The sequence below is a fragment of the Parasteatoda tepidariorum genome, chromosome 2, assembly GCF_982258835.1.
Source record: "Parasteatoda tepidariorum strain Cologne lab strain chromosome 2, Ptep-v5.0, whole genome shotgun sequence".
NCBI classification, from domain to species: domain Eukaryota; kingdom Metazoa; phylum Arthropoda; class Arachnida; order Araneae; family Theridiidae; genus Parasteatoda; species Parasteatoda tepidariorum.
In genome coordinates, this window is record NC_141756.1 from 118704062 (window position 1) to 118723844 (window position 19783).

The window sequence follows — 19783 nt, forward strand, 5'->3', positions numbered from 1 at the left end:
TATTTTACATACATGCATTAAAAGTTAAAAGAAGAAAAAAACGAAAGTGGAAAACAAACCAAAGAAATTTTCACTTTAGAAAAAAAAAAGTTTTTATTATTTGTTGAAAAAAAACATGCTTTTGAAACATCATTAGACCCTTTTTTACTTACTTATTTAAAATAATAAAAAGTAGTATTAACTAATGGTCAAATTCTGTACTTAATAATTGTAAAAATATTTTTATTTATTTATTATTATTTTCATTTTTGAAAATAAAATCGACTAAAGATCTAGTTGTTCAAAAATGATACTGACTATCTAACAAATTATAAAACAAACAAGTATTGAAAGAAGTTTAATAAAAATTAAAAAAAAATACTTTAAGTACTAATGTAAAATAAATTGGAAACCTCAAAACATTACAAACTTTTTATTTAATTTGAAAAAAAAATTGTTTTAACTAATTGCCAAATTTTTTTAAAACTTTGTTTTCATTTTCTCAAAAATAAAAGCAAATTAAATAAAGGTAAGCTTTGTTTTAATTTTTTTATAATTAAAAAAGACTGAGGATTTATTGGTTGAAAAACAATCAAATTATTATACATACCTACATTTGATAAATTTAAAAAAACTAACTTTTTATAACAAAGTCAAATACAAAATACCCCTATTAAATTGTATCGCTTAAAATAAAAAACAATAATTGAAAAAAATCAATGAGTTGATCTATTGAGTTCAGAACGAAAATTTAAGATAACAGCGATTGTGCAGCAATCGCAGAGTAACAGTAGGTCTACTAAAAATAATTGACAAGAATCGTTAAACCCAGACAGAAAAAAAATGGTATGAAATAATGCAGAACGAAACGATGGCTGCAAAAGTTTCACTGAAAATAACTTACAAGAAACCCGACAATTATTTCCGACGAAATAAAATGCACAACGATCGCAAAATGACTCAAGTCCCATCGAAAATAATCCTCAAAAAACGCAAAATCCCAAAGACAAAAATCGACATAAAGAAACTATGCATTGCGTTCTATATTACAACGCTGATCCTCGCACGAAACCGGGAGTTCTGATTCAATTCGCACTTCGTCATTCAACATCACAAAACTAACATCTTAATAACAAAACGCTATCTACATCTCTGCAGCTAGATGAAATCAAAATCGTCTTCATTAATGCGGTAACAGCGTTAGCCTAGTCAAGGATCCTTGCATATTAAATCGTTAAACCGCGATTGTAATCTAATTCTGGCGGCTTAAATCAGATTTCTGATGCATCACCTAAAATGAAAGTCACTACATCGGCCTACTGACATACGTGTTAAATTGATTTATCGCCCAGTCCTAACTATGCTCCAATTTAAAAAAAGTTTTGTACAAATGTAAAAGGTATACATATTAGAAAATAGGTAGTAAATAAAAGTCGAATTACAATAAAATATAAATGTTAATAGAAGGAAAAAACAAATAAAAATAACAAAACTGTCCCTCAGAGAGAACATATAACAAGTACTTTATTAAATCCAATGGAAATTTAAATTTTTGGCTCTTTGGACATAAATGATTGTATAAAATTTAGCTTTCTTTTATTAGCGTTTTGAAAAGTAATGTTCATTTTTGCGAAAAAATTTCGCCAAGAGTAAAAAAAAATCTCCTAATAGTCGCCTATTCCTGAAAATAGCTGCTTTTTTTGCCTTTATGGTTTGCTTTCTTTTATTAACGTTCTGAAAAGTAACGTTCATTTTTGCGAAAAACTTCGCCAAGAGTAAAAAAAGTCTCCTAATAGTTGTCTATTCCTGAAAATAGTTGCTTTTTTAGCCTTTTCAGGCAAAAAAAAGTTGCCATGGTCGCCTAAGGCCGAAAATAGTAGCAAATAGTTGCATTTTAGTAGCCTGTGGCCACCCTGTGAACATATTATACGCAAGATAGTAAGAGGAAACACAATTACTGTGCTCTTGTGCAAGCTATATTGGACTAACTATAACAGTTTTAATTGATGGGAAAACTTAGAGAAAGAAAGGGAACAAATTTGGTGGAAAGTAATATTAAAAAAAATTTAAAATCAATTCCTACTTAGATCAGAAGAAGAAAAATTTTATTTTAGTTACTTTACATTATATAATTACAATTTTTTCTCCCACAGATATAGGGAGAGTATGAACTAATAAGTAGGAATTGGAAGAGAAAAAAAGGCGCATGGTATCGGACAACTATTAAAGTATAAATTTGGTGATGTGAACCACACTTGTTACCAGGTAATGTTATTTATTGAATTGATATGACACAGTGAATATAAAATAATTAAACATTTAAATGTACTCAATAAACTATTTTTTTGTTCAAATAGAGCTATAAGTTAGAAATTATCACTGATTTTATTTTTAAAATAGGTAAAAAAAATGTATTTGAACTTGAGTGGATAAATGAAAAGTATTTTATAAATTATTTAAAAATTGAACGAGATATAGGGAGAGTATGAACTTACAGTAGAAATTGACAAAAAGAAACAGCTGAAGATACTTCAATAATGCTGCAGTAAATTAAACAGTTTAGTATAGTTGAAATATCCTTAAGAGTGGTCACCATTTTTTAAAAGACGAAAATAAGAAACAAAATTCCCTGTTATTTTAGGTGATTTTTAAATTCCCTGTATTTTCCCGGTTTTCTCTGTGGAGTGAGAATCCTGGCAGTGAAGTGAAGCAAGAGTCATGCAAGATGCATAAATAAGTCTGCAGTCCTTTGAGACGATTTTAATGATTATTAATAGGCATTCCCGAATGCTCAAAACATGAAATGCAGCGAGATTCATACAACTTTTACAAGTGATTATACAACCTTCAATTGATTCATGATAGCAGCTTCTTCTTCAACAGCCCTCCTCATACTCTCATCCACTGTCAGGCCATTCAGCTCGTGAGAGATTTCATGTGCACTGTTTGCTAAAGCAGAACTAGTAGAGCTCAGAGCAGACATTGCACATTGAACTGAATTTGTCCTAAAAGGTTAATGAAATTTCTTAAACTATGCAATATTTTTTCTTTGTGTAAATAATCAAAGCTTATGAACTAATAATATAATATTTATAATTTAAAGAGTACATTTTTTAAAAATCATAAATAATTAAAAAAAAATGATGTAGGGGGAGAAACAACATAAATGATAAATAGCCAGATTTTTCAACAAAAAACAAGCATCTTTTAAGCACTAAAAAAATTTTTTTAATCACTTTCCAAAAAAAAAAAAAAAAAAATCATAATTAGGATCTGTGCAGTAATAAAAATTATTTTTTTTATTGTTTAAAGTTCCTAATTTATAAACTAGAAAAAAATTTAAAATCAATAAAATTCAAAAACATTTTCAAAAACTTTACATAATCATTATAAAGTAACTAGTTTCTGATAAACAATGCAGAAAAAATTGTGAAAATCGTGAATTTTTTGTAATTTAGAACGACAATCGACACAGTAAAGAAAAAATATCGCTTTATAAAACATAAAAATTTAAGCACTTTTTACAATCCCCGATTAAAAAAAGCACCTTTAAGGGCTTTCTTTTGTTCAGTTCTGACAATGTAGAAGGCTCTTCAAAAATAAAATGTACTAATCAGGAGTTTTCCAATCTACACATAAAGTATGAGCATTTCCATGCGACTACAGAAGGAAGAAGAAGAGATTATTTCTACAAAGCATGCAAAAAGAGAATGAAACAGGGATGCTAAAAGAAGGACATTCACAATAAAAATTACTAAATCATCACAACATGCATAGGACTGAATTGGCATAACCTTTTATAGGAGTAGCAATCATTTCAGTTTTTGTACCTATGATATTAACTTCATTCTTTCCATAGACAAAATGGATAATATTGATTTGTCCCTTACATTTAAATGTATAATGTTTATAAATTTATTTATTTACATACTTAATGTATTATTTACAAAGTTAGTTAGTAGGGGAAGCTAATAGGGAAAATATTAACAAACTTGCCGAAGTTAATAAATATTTTCCCTACATTATATATCCAGGGGTGATTGTGAGCCCAACTCTAAAATCCTGAAATTTTTTTGAGTAAAATCATTAATGACTCATTTCTAAAAATGCATGTGTTTATAAATTTAAATCATTCATATTTTCAAAACATGAAATTCTCAATAAATTATATACACATAATTTAAATGAATAATTATGTATAAGTTTACTTTTATCTTTAACCATATTTATTATTCTAACAGAAAAAATATTTACAAATGACAGCGATGCCAAGTATAAATTATAGTTCTAATATTTCTAAATAAAATATACAAGAAATTTTATACACAAATGTGATTGATGATTTCTAGAAACTTCAGGACCCTGGACTTCTGGAAACTACTGAATCGCGTAAAAACATAACTTTTAACCCACCGAGGGTTCTGCACGTAGAAAGTCGTACTTTTTATTATGCTCGCAAATGGTTGTGAACGTAGAAAACCTCCCTTCATTTTTCCACCTATAGATGGTCCTGCACGTAAAAAAAGCCTCTGATTTTTGTTCGGCGAAACGGCCATGCACGTGAAAAGTCGCTAATGCTTTCCCCCTTACTTGCGGAAATGGGCGTGAAATTCACTCCCTTCTCAGCTACGGTTAATTGATGTCCACTCCATCACCTGAAGGGTAGAAATACTCAATACACAATGGAGTTTGCTTTCAAAGAAAATGCGAAAGGATTTTCAAAAATATTTAACTAAAACATTTTTTTTTCAGTATAAAAAGAAAAGAAATCGGTATGGGAAGAGAATTACATGACAAAATAGAACTAATTTTCATCTAATGTTAAATCGCAAAGATTAAAATTGATTTAAAAAAAAGTAAGAGATTAAAATTGACTCAGTACAGGTGATTGATTTTAATTTTGAAAATATAGTACAATAAATCTCGGTGAAAGTGATTCACCTAAATGTATGAAAAAAAAGAATGTTATATATTTAAAAATAATGTTTATAAATTATTTACATTTAATATTATCTTCAATTGTTTAAATAGTTTTCCATTTAGTTATATTTCCTTTCAATTTATAGAGTATTTAGCGAGCAACTAATGATAGCTTTTCCCGTTATTGTTTTTTCTTTTGCTGGTTCAAAAAACATTTTCTAATATTTAAAAAAAAAAAAAAAAATTACAAATTGAGATTTTTTGTTAGTGATTAAAAAATTTATATTTAATATTCAGTTTCCATTTTTATTCTTTCAAAGTATTATCTAGTTTAAGAGGCAGGCATTAATTATTGAATTAATGATTCAATTTTAGTTAAGGGTGTAATTGCAGGTTGGTTAGCATCATCTCACTTAACTTCGAAATGCTTTTTTTTTTCATATGATCCCTAGGTTAATTTTTTTATATTCTCTCCCTCCCAAATCAGTTGCTACATTTCCAGTAAGTTGAGTTATAAATAACTTTCGATGCAGTTTAATAGAACAACAACAGTAAAATTATACTTGTACTGAATTCATGGTTCATTAACTAAAATATAATTTTATGCGATTACCTATGGAAGAGTTCTAGCAAAAAGGGGATTTGTTTGACAGCGTGAAGGCAGTTTTTTTTTAGCACCAACTTTTTTTCAAAATTAGCTTCAAAAAAGAATTTTGAAACTAATTTGGTGCTGAACCTCATTTAGCTTAGGTAAGTATATTTACCACGATTTATTAGGAACTCATTGACTTTTATTTTTCGTTAAATTTTATAAATGCTACAAACTTTAAAAGGAATTATATATTCTATAACTTTTATAACTTTTTTAAACTAATAAATGGTAACCAATTTTATTCAAACGCGCTTCAAGAAAGCTGAAGTTGTTAACAAATGGAAACCTAAATTAAAAGTGGTAAAAAAGTTCGCCATGAACTTTAAACAGTGGTGTTAAGTATACTTATCACGGCCTTTGAAAGGGTTAACAAATATTTGCCTTAGGGAATTTTATATAATAACCAGTATAATATAACCAGTATTTCCAGTATAATAACCAGTATTTCCAGAAATTCTAATAGAATTTCTCGAAAAATACTTTTCCAAAAAATACATTGTCGAATAATTGGTCAAACATTTGCCCAACGGAATGTTTGGCAAAATGGTTAAATATTGAATAGTGAATGATCGTTACATCTCTATATTCAAGGTCACAAAACCAAATGATACTCAAACTCAGCCTAAAGTATAAATAAGAAAAAGATGAAACAAACAACAAATACATTTATAGTTGGGGACATGCATTAAATAAAACGAAAAATTTCTAAAATTTTGTTCTAGAAATAATGTGTCATAAAAAGGGATAATTTTTACCTTCTAATAACTGAATCAGAAGAGGAATTTTTGAGTCCCACAAAGGCATTAATTTTTTATTAATTGCAGGAACTACTACTTTCATGAACTTGAGTATCTGCATTCCTCTTTCTTGATCTTCAGATGGGTAGCCAATCAAAACAGGAAGTCTAGCAAGAAGAATCTGAGAAGATGTTATATCACCTAAAATGACACATTGGCTATTTCTTATCTTAAAGGCAATACAACAAAAAATTTACAATTCAAATGTAAATTATACTATTAAATGCTATATATATATATATATATATATATATATATATATATACACACACACAGTGAACTCTCACTATTACGATATCCAATACAAAAATCCCTTCATCACGATAATATTTCGTGGTCCCAATGAATTTGTATATAAATTAATGTAATGCCTCTCAATATTACGATATTCTTTGAAGCAATAAACCTCTGTAAAACGATTTTTTTTCTAAATTTCAACCTTATTTTCTCCATTTATTATTGGTTTTCAATTATTGTAAAAAATCTCATTTTATCATCTTTTGCCGTTTTTTCCATCTTTTCTGACAAGAGAAGACTAATTGCTGACCACCCCAAAAAAATTCCACTCTTGGAATCACCTTCCTTATCTATTAAGAAGTCACAGATCTAACATTCCTATCTGATTTCATTTCCATCATGTTAAAAGCTGATCATGAGTCATAAATGACCCCAAGCATCACATTAACACCTGAAAGAGAATTTTTTTTTTCTGTAGAAGGTGGGGGGAGCCCCATTCGCAAACGAAAATCATTTTTGTGCTTTGAACAAAATGCATACTTTGTCGGTTGACTTAACAGTCAGAAAAATGAATAAACAAACATAAATATCGGATTATTTTCAATAAAAACAGTTTTCAACTATGTTTCCGATCTTATTTTATCTGAATTGTTTTTAATATTTAACCATAATTAACCTATCTGCAAATTAATATATAAATTTGTAATTAATACACATATATAACATTAAAATTAAAAAAAAATCTTATTGTGTCCTCAAAGTATGTAGGGCCTCGATATAACACCAATATATCCCTCTACAACAATTTTTTTATTTGGTTTCAAAAGTATTGTTGTAGCGAGGTTTTACTGAGTATATATAGCATAAAAAATAAATACAAAAAGAAAAACATGAAGAAAATTAAGAAAAACAATAAGTTTTATTTATTGTGCATAAGCTGCAAGTAAATAGAACTTATAAAGTAAGTTCAAAATGTAGAGCAAACATGGATAAAATTACAGAACAATGAAAAAGGGGGGGGGGAAGAAAAATAATAATAAAAAGGTTTGTTTTTTATTTTTATAATTATTTTTCTTTCCTCCCCTTTTTTCATTGTTCTGTAATTTTTTCCATGTTTTCTCTAGATTTTGAACTTATACATTATATTCTTGATATCCCAAAATTGAATGGACGCTAAAAAAGTTTCGAGATAATGAGTTTTCGAGATAGCAAGTTCAGAACTAAATATGCTGTAAAAAGTAGAAAAATCTATTCTAAAATATTACTCTAAAAAGTAGAGTGATGAAACAAAAGAATAACTACTAACAATTGTGTATGTAACAATAGTTGACTTTAAATCTAAATACAATAATAACAATTTTATTTTTAAAAGTAAGACAAAAATAATTATGCATTAAATAGAAAGGAATTGATTTACAACAAACTTACATTGTGATTTTTCTGAAAAAATTCATTTTCTCTTTTGAGATAAACTCGACATAACAAGGTTTTTGAGATATCGAAAGTATATTGTATATACTACTCAATGTAAGCAATTAGCAATCATTTTATTGTTGAAATGATTGATATACAAGAAACAACTTTAATTTTTGTTTAAGATAAATATGAAGGATTAGACCAAAAAGGATAAATAATAGACACAGAAGGAATGTAGCAAAGAATTAATAAAAACCATTGAAAGAATAGACTTTAAAATTTTCATAAACAATGTGTACTATTTTTGTAATAGTATATTTAATTACTAAAATATATAAAGCAAGCAAGCATTAATATTTTATTTTGTATTAACTTTCCATAATTTCTATGAAGAGGTTATACTGCAGCGCTTACCCTCAAAATTTCTTAACCAATGAAAAATTAGAACAAATTATTAGAGTTACAAGAAGAATATTTGAACAAACTACATGCATATTCCATATTCATCCTTTGATTCATTTGTTTTTCAAATGATTTTTTTTATGTACATTGCAGTTAGGATGATGAAAAATATAAAATCATAAACTAAAAAATTAAATGAAAATAAAACAATGCAAATATGCTGATTTTTTAATAACATTCTTACCACAATGTTTTTGAAAAGTAGAAATTTTAAAAATAATGTATAGCTACTAGTAAAACTGTATAAGATAATGACAATCTCTAACAATCAGAATAAATTATAACCCAGTAAATATAAAAGGTATTTCTTTTTTTTGTTTTAATTTTATTTTTTATGTTTGTTGTTGAACAGCTGACCCAATTTAGGGTTTACGACTACCAATGTTCAACTCTGTAGCCTTGTAATTTTGAACCCAACTTATGGGTTCATAACTATTGATAGAAAAAGAAATTAGACTTAATCATTGATAGGATTAATCACTATTTTCATAAATGAATTCCTTACAAAATTAATAAACCTGATTTCCATTTCCTTTAAATGACAATTTTCTTTTATAATTGAAAGAAAAGCAAAAAAGCAAATTATCATTACTATATAATTTTATTTTATTTTCAGAAAACATGTATAACTTTATATAAGACTCACAAGGAATGGATTCAGGACTTGAAAAATAAAATTTACAGAATATTATTATTTGTTTTCAGGCAGAATTTTTTTTTAACTAAATAGCAAAAATATATATATATACTCAGAGTGTTAAAGTTTATTGTGAAATCAGTTCCCAATTCTTCTCTTTTCTTTGAAGCTAAAGCAGTAAGACTTTTACAAATTGGACTCACGGCAGATGTCAGATTTTCTTGTATTAAACAATCTAATATTGTGGGCCAGAGAATCTAAAAGAAGAAAAAAAATTGTTTTCATCTAATGCTGTAATAATGTTATATGTTTGTATGCATTCCAAATAATGTTATATGTTTTTATATGTATATTTTAAGTTTGGTTGGAATTTTATCTATATAAACCTTCTGGGGCCAATTTTTTCCATGCTGGGGTTTGTGTCCTGCGGAATGTGTCCTACAGGAGTTATTATGTGTCCCACAGGATGCAGCTTAATTTATTTGTCTCATCAGTTTTGTAATTTTCAGTATAATTGATCTGTTACAGTGCATGAGCAGAACCCCTCCATTCGTAATAATAAAAAGCACAGTGTTTATGTAAAAAATAAAGTTTGTGTGACAAAAATTAAAGTCCATGTGTCATATCCCCAGATGAACTTGTACTAGGATTCCTAAATTTAAACAGTAGGTGCAAGGAAAGATTTTAGCATCTAATCTGAAAAATCGTTCAAAAATTTAATTTACTAATTTGGAATAGGCATGTGAAAAATAAATTTTTTTCATAGGATTTGCATTAGGCATTGTTGCAAACTAAATTGCAGAGAATTCTTTCCCCCCCCCCTCAAATTATTAAATGATGATTGTAGCTTACAGAACTGTTTCATACATGGTGAGTTTCACTTGAAGTTTATTACACATCCCTTAATAAGTATTTATGTTTGATTCTTTACGTCCAGTAAGCACAAAAAAATAAATGTAATTAACATATTGGGGAGAAAGTTTCTAAATTAATATTTTTAAAGCTTTTTGAAACCAAGCGTTTATTATTTTCATAGTTATGCTTTTGACACGCGTTTCTATGAAATAAATAATTAAAAATAAATGGTAGTTAAAATAAAAAATTAAGTTACATATTTATTGAATTGGGGGATTGCTTGATTGTAGTAAGTGTTGAGTAACATGTGTAGTTAAAGATCAATAGCATCACATTTGGAGTCGAATGATACTGAGTTACTTTTATTTTGTTTTAATGAGTTGTACTTCTGAAAACATAATTCATTTAATCTAATAATGTAAAGTAATCAGAAAGGGCAACAAATAATAATAAGAGCTTAACTTTTTTTAAATGTGTGGATATATGCCATTCAGCTTTTTGAATGCTTGTCTCGTGTTGATTAGTACCTATTTATTAATTATTGACTCTATTTTTACCCTAGGCGTTCAGCTAGTCCTAAATAAAGTATATAATGCAACTATTAAACATCCAAGTCATTATAAACTAGCAGAAATTCCCATTCTTTGTATGGGGTGAAAAAAAAGTAAATAATCAATAAATCAGTACTAAATAACACTTAAAACATGTAAAAAACTAAATGACATATACCAACACAATAAACAAAGTTAAAAAAATTTCAATATTTATTTATTATTATTTGTTGCCCTTTCCTATGGCTTTATGCTATTGGATTCAGAATAACAAATTTTTTTGTAGTTCATCTTATCAAAATAAGGGTTAACTGTAAGCAGCATAATTTGGAACGAAGCAGTTGCTTGATGCCAACTCGTGAGTCTAAATTGACCACATCCAAATATATGTTTTTAGAACTTAGCACTTTCGAAGGAAAGTAAAAAAATCTTTCCACGGTATCGATTAAAAAACTGCACAGTATTGATGCAGTTTTAATAGGTAACTAATATAATGCATTGCACCTACATTAGTATATTTTCTACCTATTTTAACTACACCAAGTATCATAATACAAGTAGTGCCTTTTACCAAATTTAATTAAGTATAATTGACATTGAATATAAAATGGTAATTTTTTATGCTTCTCCTAAACAAATTACGACAATTTCACCATTAATTTTGCTTTCCAGTAGATAGCTTTATGGGGATATATTTACTGATAATGTCAACCTTCATCTATGAAAGGGTACCCCAACATAAAATCGAGTTAACATGTCTTATAAACTAGTGAATTGGATGTGTATTTCTGTAGTGGTAGATACACTACAAGCTTATTTTTTCTAAATTATTTTAGAATTAAAAACTAATTAAGCATAATTGGCATCAATCACAGTATGACAATTTTTTCACTTTTCTTAAGTAAATCAGTACAATTTCCCCATTAATTTTTTCCCCTTTCAGTACATAAGTTATTTTTTTATTTCAATTACTATAAATTTTTAATTATATAGGCTTGAGGGTTAAAAAAGACCCTTGCAGTTGCTGTCTAAATTTCAAATGGTAGATTCAGGAGTTATAAGAGACATACACACAGAAAAACTGCTCATTTAATTATTATATATTAAATGCATTTATAATTAAATTAAATGTACATAAAGTTTAAATATTTAAACTATAAAGAAAATACAGTTCCTTTGATTACTTTTATGACACAACAACCCATTGTGGGCCTTAGCTTGCTGAATTACGTTGTTCCAAATAAAGTGTTTCTTTTTATTAAAATGAAAAAGTGTGCAATTTCAGAAACAATCATATTCTTATATTAAACATGTAGCATAAACTTTTCATTGATTAAAATATTAAATTCTAATAATCCAAAATATTAGAATGACTCACATTTTCTATGTTCTCTACTGTTGTAGTCAACAAATGCATGACGTTTTCACACATTCCCCAGAGAGCTTCATTACTCACATAACTAGGATCACCAGGCCTTCTACCCTACAGAAATAAACACACAAGAAATTTAGAATAAACTATATGGGCAAATAGGGCGTAGTCTAAGTTAACAAGGGCAAGAGAACTCCTATAAGAGAAAAATGTAATTTTCATACTGAAATAATTTTAAATTCAACATTAATTGCATGAGACTGTTGCAGGCCTCGTAACTGATTCTCTCAACAAAAAATAAGCACCTTTAAAGTACTTTTTAAGCACTCAAAAAATATTTTTAAACACCATATACACTAACAAAATGCAAAATAATTTTCAAAGATGATCATGATAAAATAACAAGTTTCTGACAAAAAAACCCTTTTCTAGATTATATTAGTCCCCATAAAGAGATCGAGAGATTTTTCGATTCGATTTCAGAGGGTGGCAAATTAAAGCTGAAATTGAGAATATCTTGCAAAATGCAGCAGAGTAGCATATGAGAGTGTAAAAATCTCATCGCACCCAGCACAGTAGACGCACATGTGGACTCGCAAGTATTTCATCAAATATGTAACTTGATTGGTGCTATCATAGGTTACGGAACGACGGTACGCCGAAACAGATTGCAGTTTAATTCAATGTTAAAAGGTTGAATAGAACATTGAGTACAACACAGTTTTGCATAATATGGGGTGAAAATCGACATGGTAAAGAAAAAAAAAAATATTTTTAACATTGGGAAAATTAAGCCATTTTTAAAAACACCCAATGAAAAAATCACCTTTAAGGGTTTTTAAAAAGCGAAAATAAAAAATAAGCACCTTTCATCACTTTTTAAAAATACTACACACCATGTACTTGGGAAAATAGGGTATTGTCCTAATGCTAACAATGGCAGTAGAACTCCTGAGAGAAAAAAACTTACTTTTCATACTGAAATAATTTTAAATCTTACTTTAATTATATGAGACTGTTATAAGACAAATAATTAATTAACAATCTCAGAAATAGATAATAGCAGGGTTGGAGTTTTTGCCGGCAAAAAGGGTTTTTTGCCAGGACAGTGGCAAAAACCTGGTAAAAACCGGCAAAAACTGGTAAAAACCGGCAAAAACCAAATTATCTAAATTGCTGATTAAATATTATTACAAAATACTTGAAACAAATTTAAATCAATCATAAGGAATAATAATTTTGATACATTACATGAAAGAATTATTTTTAACATATTAATAATTAATATAAAGACAATAATTATTAAAACATTAAAGTTTTTGACCTCTTTTCATTTTAGAATCCTTAAATAAATGTTTTTTTACAAATAAATAAATATTATTATTTGTATAATATTATTATTATATTATAAAAAATTATTATTTGTACAATAAGCTTGATAGATATTTTATGCTTTAAATTATAGTTATATTAATTTAAAATAAGTTCATTTCACTGGAAAAAAGAGAATGATCGCAAATTTTCCAATCAATAATGTTTTAAACTACTAAAATCATATATTATTACATTATGATTTAATTAATTAATAATAATTTTGTTAATTTTTTTGTAATTATTTATATTTATACAATATATTTCAATTTTAGGAATAATTTTGTACCAAAAAAATGTTTTTGTCCTCTCATCTTGGAAAATATAGGTTTTTGCCACTTTTTGCCAAATTGCTTGGCAAAAACCTGTTTTTGCCAGGACGGTTTTTACCGGTATTTACCATGGTTTTTTCCACCTGCGGCAAAATCTTGCCAACCCTGGATAATAGTGATTTATTTCATGGTAACTGAGCTGGCAAAAGCATTTGGTAAAAAGTACAGAGCCCACTGCCTATTAAAATAACGTCTATACTGAAAATAATTGACTTTAAAAGCTTCCGGAATGTTTACATTTAAAAAATAAATTTCAAAGTTAAATTTAACAAATACAGTAAAAATTCAATTGATTAGTACATTTGTAATGCATTTTTACTGAATCTACACTTGACATTTTAATTAAACATGAGCTACAATTTTTTATAATTTACAAAAGGATTTTAAAATGTTAGGATATTTAATTTGTGAGATTTAATATCAAAAAATCAATAAAGTTGAAAAGTTCATAAAAGTTTTTAAAACTTTCAATATTTTCTTTTTCTATTTTAGTTCAATCTACATTTAGTTCTTTTTGTTTGTTGGTGGCAGGATGGACTTTTTTATTTATATGCTTTTGCAATATAAAATTGAAGAGATTTTAATTATTTTAAGTGTATACTCAACAACAATTTGACTTTTAAAAATTTGATAAGAGGATGATTTTAGCATGTTTTGATATTATTATGTATCTGCTCTTACATACATGATTTCAAAAAGAAGATAAATATATAATTCATTGAATTTATTAGTGACTGTCACTGTACTGCAATACTTAGATAAACTTAAAAAATATTTTTAAACATTGTAAATTAATCTGAGTTAAAAACTTTTTATTCATTTTAAAATGGATACTGGAAATGATTTTCAAATGAGGGGTCCACATAAATTTTCGTGCCTAGAACCCTAGATAAAAAAATAGCATGCATTGATTCCAGTACCAAAAAAATTTGCAACTGCAATCAATGCATGCAAGTGTTTGTGTTGTTCATACTCATAGTTATAACAAAAAAATATAGATGAAAATAAAGGAATCATTAAGATTATACATATGTATGGCCTATCATAAAATCAAAAATTATTCAGGCATTCTCTTTTTTGTTTTACACACTGTATTTTATATCAATCAAATTTTTATACATATTGAAAGACAAAGCAAAATATCTTGCCTCAATAAACTCAAGAAACAGTGGGTTTAAACGAAATATTTGAAATATATCAAGTACAAAATTAACTTGATGAATCATTAATTGTGAAAATAATGAAAAATAACGCAATCAGAGATGGAAAAATTTTTAAATCTAAGAAATATATTCAAAAATTTGAATATTATTGTGAATAAATTTCAATAGCAGTTATTTGAAGTTAATTCACAAGAGATTTTTTTTAAATAACTGATATTTTTTAAATAATAATTTTTTTTCAACTAATTTTTCATACCAGTAATTTAAGGAAAAGCAAATTTAGTTATTAGGGAATTAGACAAAGTTTCTAAAACCAATGTGAGAAAAAACACAAACGAAATTGTTAATATGGCACTTTCAGTGTCAGCAAAAACTTACCATAGATTTTCACAAATATTGTACAAAACTGCAGATAAAGATAATAAAAGTTGCTTTCTTGAGCAACTTTTCATTCCCCAAATAACCATCGCAATTGTACAAAAGAAAAGAGATAAAAAATCAAGCTTTCTGTGTTCATATGCAAGTTATAAATTATTAAGTTAAGCTTTCCATGCTTAAATGTTCAGTTAACAAAAGTTTATAAGTTTTTTAATAACATCATCAATACTCAAATGTGTATAAATGGTATAAGAAAGAAAATTATAAATGAAATTAACTTACAGGTGGATCGTCTGGGAGGGCACACTGATGAATAATAAACCAAACCATATCAATACCACCTTCTTTCCTTAAATGATCATGATGAGCTAAAGTCACTTTAACCTGAGCAATCATTTTCTTCACCTAAATGGTAAAGTAAATTTCACAATATTAATAATAAATTCATAACAAAACTCATTATAATAACAATAAATCATAATAATCAATTATAAGAGTAGCAATTAATAGCTCCATAATTTGAGACTTATAGATAAATTTATAAAGTTAAATTTATCAGATAAATTTATTAATCGCAGGTAATTCTGAGCAGGAGCATTACATATAGGCATTCATTAAGAAATAAGAAACAACACAACTAATGGTTTATGGGTCTCTGAGTATGCAACCTATTGACATCTTTCAGGTAAAAACTAAGCAAAATTATTTTAGCATTATTAATCGAAAAACTTAGTATAAGAACCAGGTAAGTGACATTTTCAGAGAAGTTATAATCAGAGTATGAAAAAGTGGCATCTAAACTAGTTTATTAACAATTTCTTAAAAGAGGAAAAAATAATTCTTTGCTTTATTTTGTTTACCACTGACTAAATAAAAATTAAAATCATGCAAGCATACTGAAAACTATTGTGGATTGTTTATGTGAAGATTAAAATGCAAGCACAACTCTGTTAGATTAAACATACCCATATTGATGCTATCACTTTATGTTACATTCTCTGATTCATCAATTCACTAGGAGAACTCATCCTAATTCGGAATTATATTTATTTGTAAAGTTAATGTCCTATATTTATTTCAGAAAGACTAAATAATAATTAGAATCTTGAATCAGAAAGAGATCAAATTTTTTGTTTTGCTAAGTTTCGTGCTGCTGCATATATCTGTGCGATTTAAAACAAGCTTGAAGCTCTCAACGCTTTGTAGAGACGTAGTAGCTATAGTAGGTTATAGTAGGTACTTTATTTACATCGTACTAGATTTGCACGATGTGCTATTGGCAACTGTCTGGGACAGTGGCCATCATCCCCCCCAAGCTCTTGGGAGCATTCTGCTCTCCCCCCCCCCAAAAAAAAATTTTGTTAACTTCCCCCTTCCATGTTAGCTTGTTCGAAATAGCGCTACTTTGCTTGCTCATAATATGACAATGCTTCTTTTATTTATGCACTCAAAAAAAAAAAAATTCTCTCTTCTGAAACCCCCCCAAACTATTCGTTTTAATTAGTGTAAAAATTCCCCTCCCCCCTGATGGGGGCCCCCAGTCAGGGAAACATCCTCGAGGATGATACGACGACATGCCATCGCAATTTTAATCCTCTGCAGAAGGGATGGCTAACCTGACGACCTGCGCATGAAATAAAGAACTTAGGAGTAGAACAGTTTTACGAGGACCGATACCGCTCACCTTCGGTCCCTACTCAGACTAATCAAAGTGGTGCTCACTGTGCGCTGTGTGCAAGGCTGATATGTAGGCCCGGAGGTCCTGGGTTCAAGACGTTGGAGGGTCGACTTTAACTTTTTTTTATTTATTTTATATTATTTTTTTTAATATACTTTTCGATATTATATCGCGAATCAAGTGATCTGTATATAAAAATAACTATTTTTTCTTTGGGAAATGGCGAATAATAGCTAATAAACGAATAAAATTGGTAATTTTCATTTATTCATTTATTTTATTTTATATTTATTTTTTAACTTCTTTTTCAATATTTTTAAGTTAATAAAGTGTTCTATACATGAAAAGAATTATTTTTCTCTGTTAAAGAGCGAATAAAGGCTGAAAAAGGGACAAAAGTCGTATCAGGAGACACGCACACATCACACCCCGTAACTCCCTATAATATTAACCTATTAATTTCAAACTCGGTCAGAAATTAGAATTTAATATAACAAACAATTGTACCAAAGGAATTTTTAAAGACCAATTAGTGGGCCCGCAATGGGCCAAAATAAGTTTTGTTGACAAAGCGGGAGGTGGTGTTTTTAATCTAAATATTCGCGGGGCCGGCTTGTGAAGCGTGGCACAGTTGGTAACTCTGTGGGCAATTTAAGTATGTAGTCCCGGAACCTCTGTGTACAAAACCCTGCGATGGTCGACATTCAAATTTTTTTATATTATTTTTTTAAATATATTTTTCGATATTTTAACGTAAATAAAGTGTTTTGTATATAAAAATATAATTGATTTTGAAAATGTCGTTTTTTGAAAATTCGATTTTCCAAGAACTATTTGTTCGATTTCATTAAAAGTTGGCATTTTTCATCTTTGAAACAGCTTTTTTAAAATAATAAAACTTTTTTTAAAATAATAATAAATTGTATGCCATACAATTCAAAAGTTCCTCAAGACTTCTTAAATAAAAAAAAATCGTTAATATATTCTAAAATTTATTATGTTTATTACTAATAATTGATATTTACTGACGATTTATCTTTGAATAATTGAATTTTATGAATGTATGCAAACACTTTCCATTTTGGTGTGAATTTTATTGAGATATGGGGAGATGCCTCAAAAATTAAAATTAATATTGAAGGGTCCAAACTTTAGACCGCTCTCTTGACCAAACTATTGGGACCCAGAATGCGGCTACCTAGTATGCTAAGAGCAGGGATGGGCAAAGTAAGCCCGTGGGCCAACTGTGACCCGCCAGGAGGTTTCATCCGGTCCGCGGATAGAATTTTAATCTTGGGGATCCGTGGAGAATATAAACAATCTACATTATATATCCATTTTCTTGTCTACTTTGTTTAAAGCGATTTTTGTTCTTTCTTTTTTTGACAAAGTACTGATGACCTTTTCACTTTTTCTATTTTTGTTCTACAAAACATAAATTGATAGAAATAGTTTCAATTAGTAAAAGGTTGAAAGCAGAAGCTTTTGATAGAATAGCCATAGATTGGCCCCAACGAGCGTCTATATTTCTCAAGGAGCAGACATATGGAATCTAATATAGGTGAATTGTACTTCACGTGTGGCAGACTCCGCATTTTAAGCTCCAACGAGCGGATTTTTCCACCAGCGTGAATTCTAACATTATTTATTGCGTATGGCAGTGTTTCCCAAAGTGTGGTACGCGTACCCCCAGGGGTAAGGGAACAGTTTAGCGGGGGTACGCGTTCTTATGCGAAATATCTTACAACAAACGAAAATTTCAAAAAATTTTATTTAATAACAAAGCTAGCCATGAAAATTTACGATTACGTACTTTTCTATTGGCTATTTTTTGCAGAGTTAACACTTAATAATTAGTGGTGCATACAGCCAGTTGTGATTTTTAACTTTTGTGCAATTTTTCTATAGTAAAAAATACATTAATTTTTTAATTAGTGGTACACAGCGCTAAGAAAAATTTAGAAAGGGTACACAAAAAAGATAAGTTTGGGAAACACTGGCGTATGGTAACATTGCACATATAACGTCACTGTAAATAATGGTGAAATTATTAAATATATAAAATGGCTAGTGTTTTTTATAGTTATTTGTAAAACTTTTTAAACCCAAAATGACTACTACAAAAAGCAAAGTTGATTCAGGGTGCCACGCGTTCAATGATGAATGGATTTGGAAACATTTTTTTTGCAGTTATAAAAGATAAACCAGTATGTCTTATCTGCAATGAAGCTGTAGCAGTTTTTAAAGAATACAACATTAAACGACATTTTGCATCCAAGCACCAGAATGCCAACTACAAAGTAATGTCTGAATGTGAAAGAAGAGAAAATGCAAAAAGTTTTCTTAAAGAATTTTCAGACCGACAAAATTTTTTAAAAAGATAGTGTCCTAGAAGCAGTGCATGCAAGTTACATTGTAGCATACAATATTGCTAAAAATAATAAATCTCTCGGTGATGGGGTGGGCAGTTTGTTAAACAGTGTATGCTCATAGTTTGTGATGTCCCGCAGTGGTCTGATCGTTAAGACACGGTTCCCAGCAGATCACCGAAGTCAAGCATCACTGTCTGCGGTCAGTGCGCTGGTTTGTGACTACTTGGATCAGTCTACGTAGGGACCAAGGGTCTGCGGTATTGGTCCTCGTTAAACTGTTCTATCGTAAAGTGCTCGACTTCGCGTGCTGGTCGTCGGGCTACCGAATCTAGGGTGCCATCCCCTCCGCAGAGGATCAAAATTGTGATGGCATGTCTTCGGATCATCCTCAGGGATGTTTCCCAGACCGTCGCCAATAGCCCATTGTGCAGCTCTAGTGCGACGTAAGTGAACTACAACAATAAGTTTGTGATGTTGTATCCAGACTTTAATAATAATTTTGAAGCTGTAAGCTTATCGGAAAAAACAGTTACTTCTAGAATCGAAGCCATCGATAAAATGTTGACATCGCAATTAGGGTCAAAAATTGCACAATTTAAACTTTGCTCAAT

General features: G+C 28.8%; 1 protein-coding gene across 17 annotated transcripts in view; it reads right to left on the minus strand.

Moving 5' to 3' along the window:
• Positions 1-16334, minus strand: part of LOC147816113 (maestro heat-like repeat-containing protein family member 1) — a 50152-nt gene extending 33818 nt beyond the window's left edge. For 2 of the 17 annotated variants that reach the window (XM_087158210.1, XM_087158209.1), the window contains exons 1-6: positions 16088-16295; positions 15405-15527; positions 11885-11989; positions 9213-9357; positions 6307-6489; positions 2825-2984 (exon numbers count right to left, since the gene is read on the minus strand). In XM_087158210.1, coding sequence (XP_087014336.1) covers positions 2950-2984; positions 6307-6489; positions 9213-9357; positions 11885-11989; positions 15405-15518 — 582 coding nt within the window. In that variant the 5' untranslated portion in view covers positions 15519-15527; positions 16088-16295 and the 3' untranslated portion in view covers positions 2825-2949. Of the gene's footprint in view, positions 1-2724; positions 2985-6306; positions 6490-9212; positions 9358-11884; positions 11990-15404; positions 15528-16087 lie in introns of those variants that run through there. The other 15 variants (XM_087158204.1, XM_087158206.1, XM_087158200.1 and 12 more) reach the window with 12 other exon arrangements.
• Positions 16335-19783: the final 3449 nt, after the last annotated feature.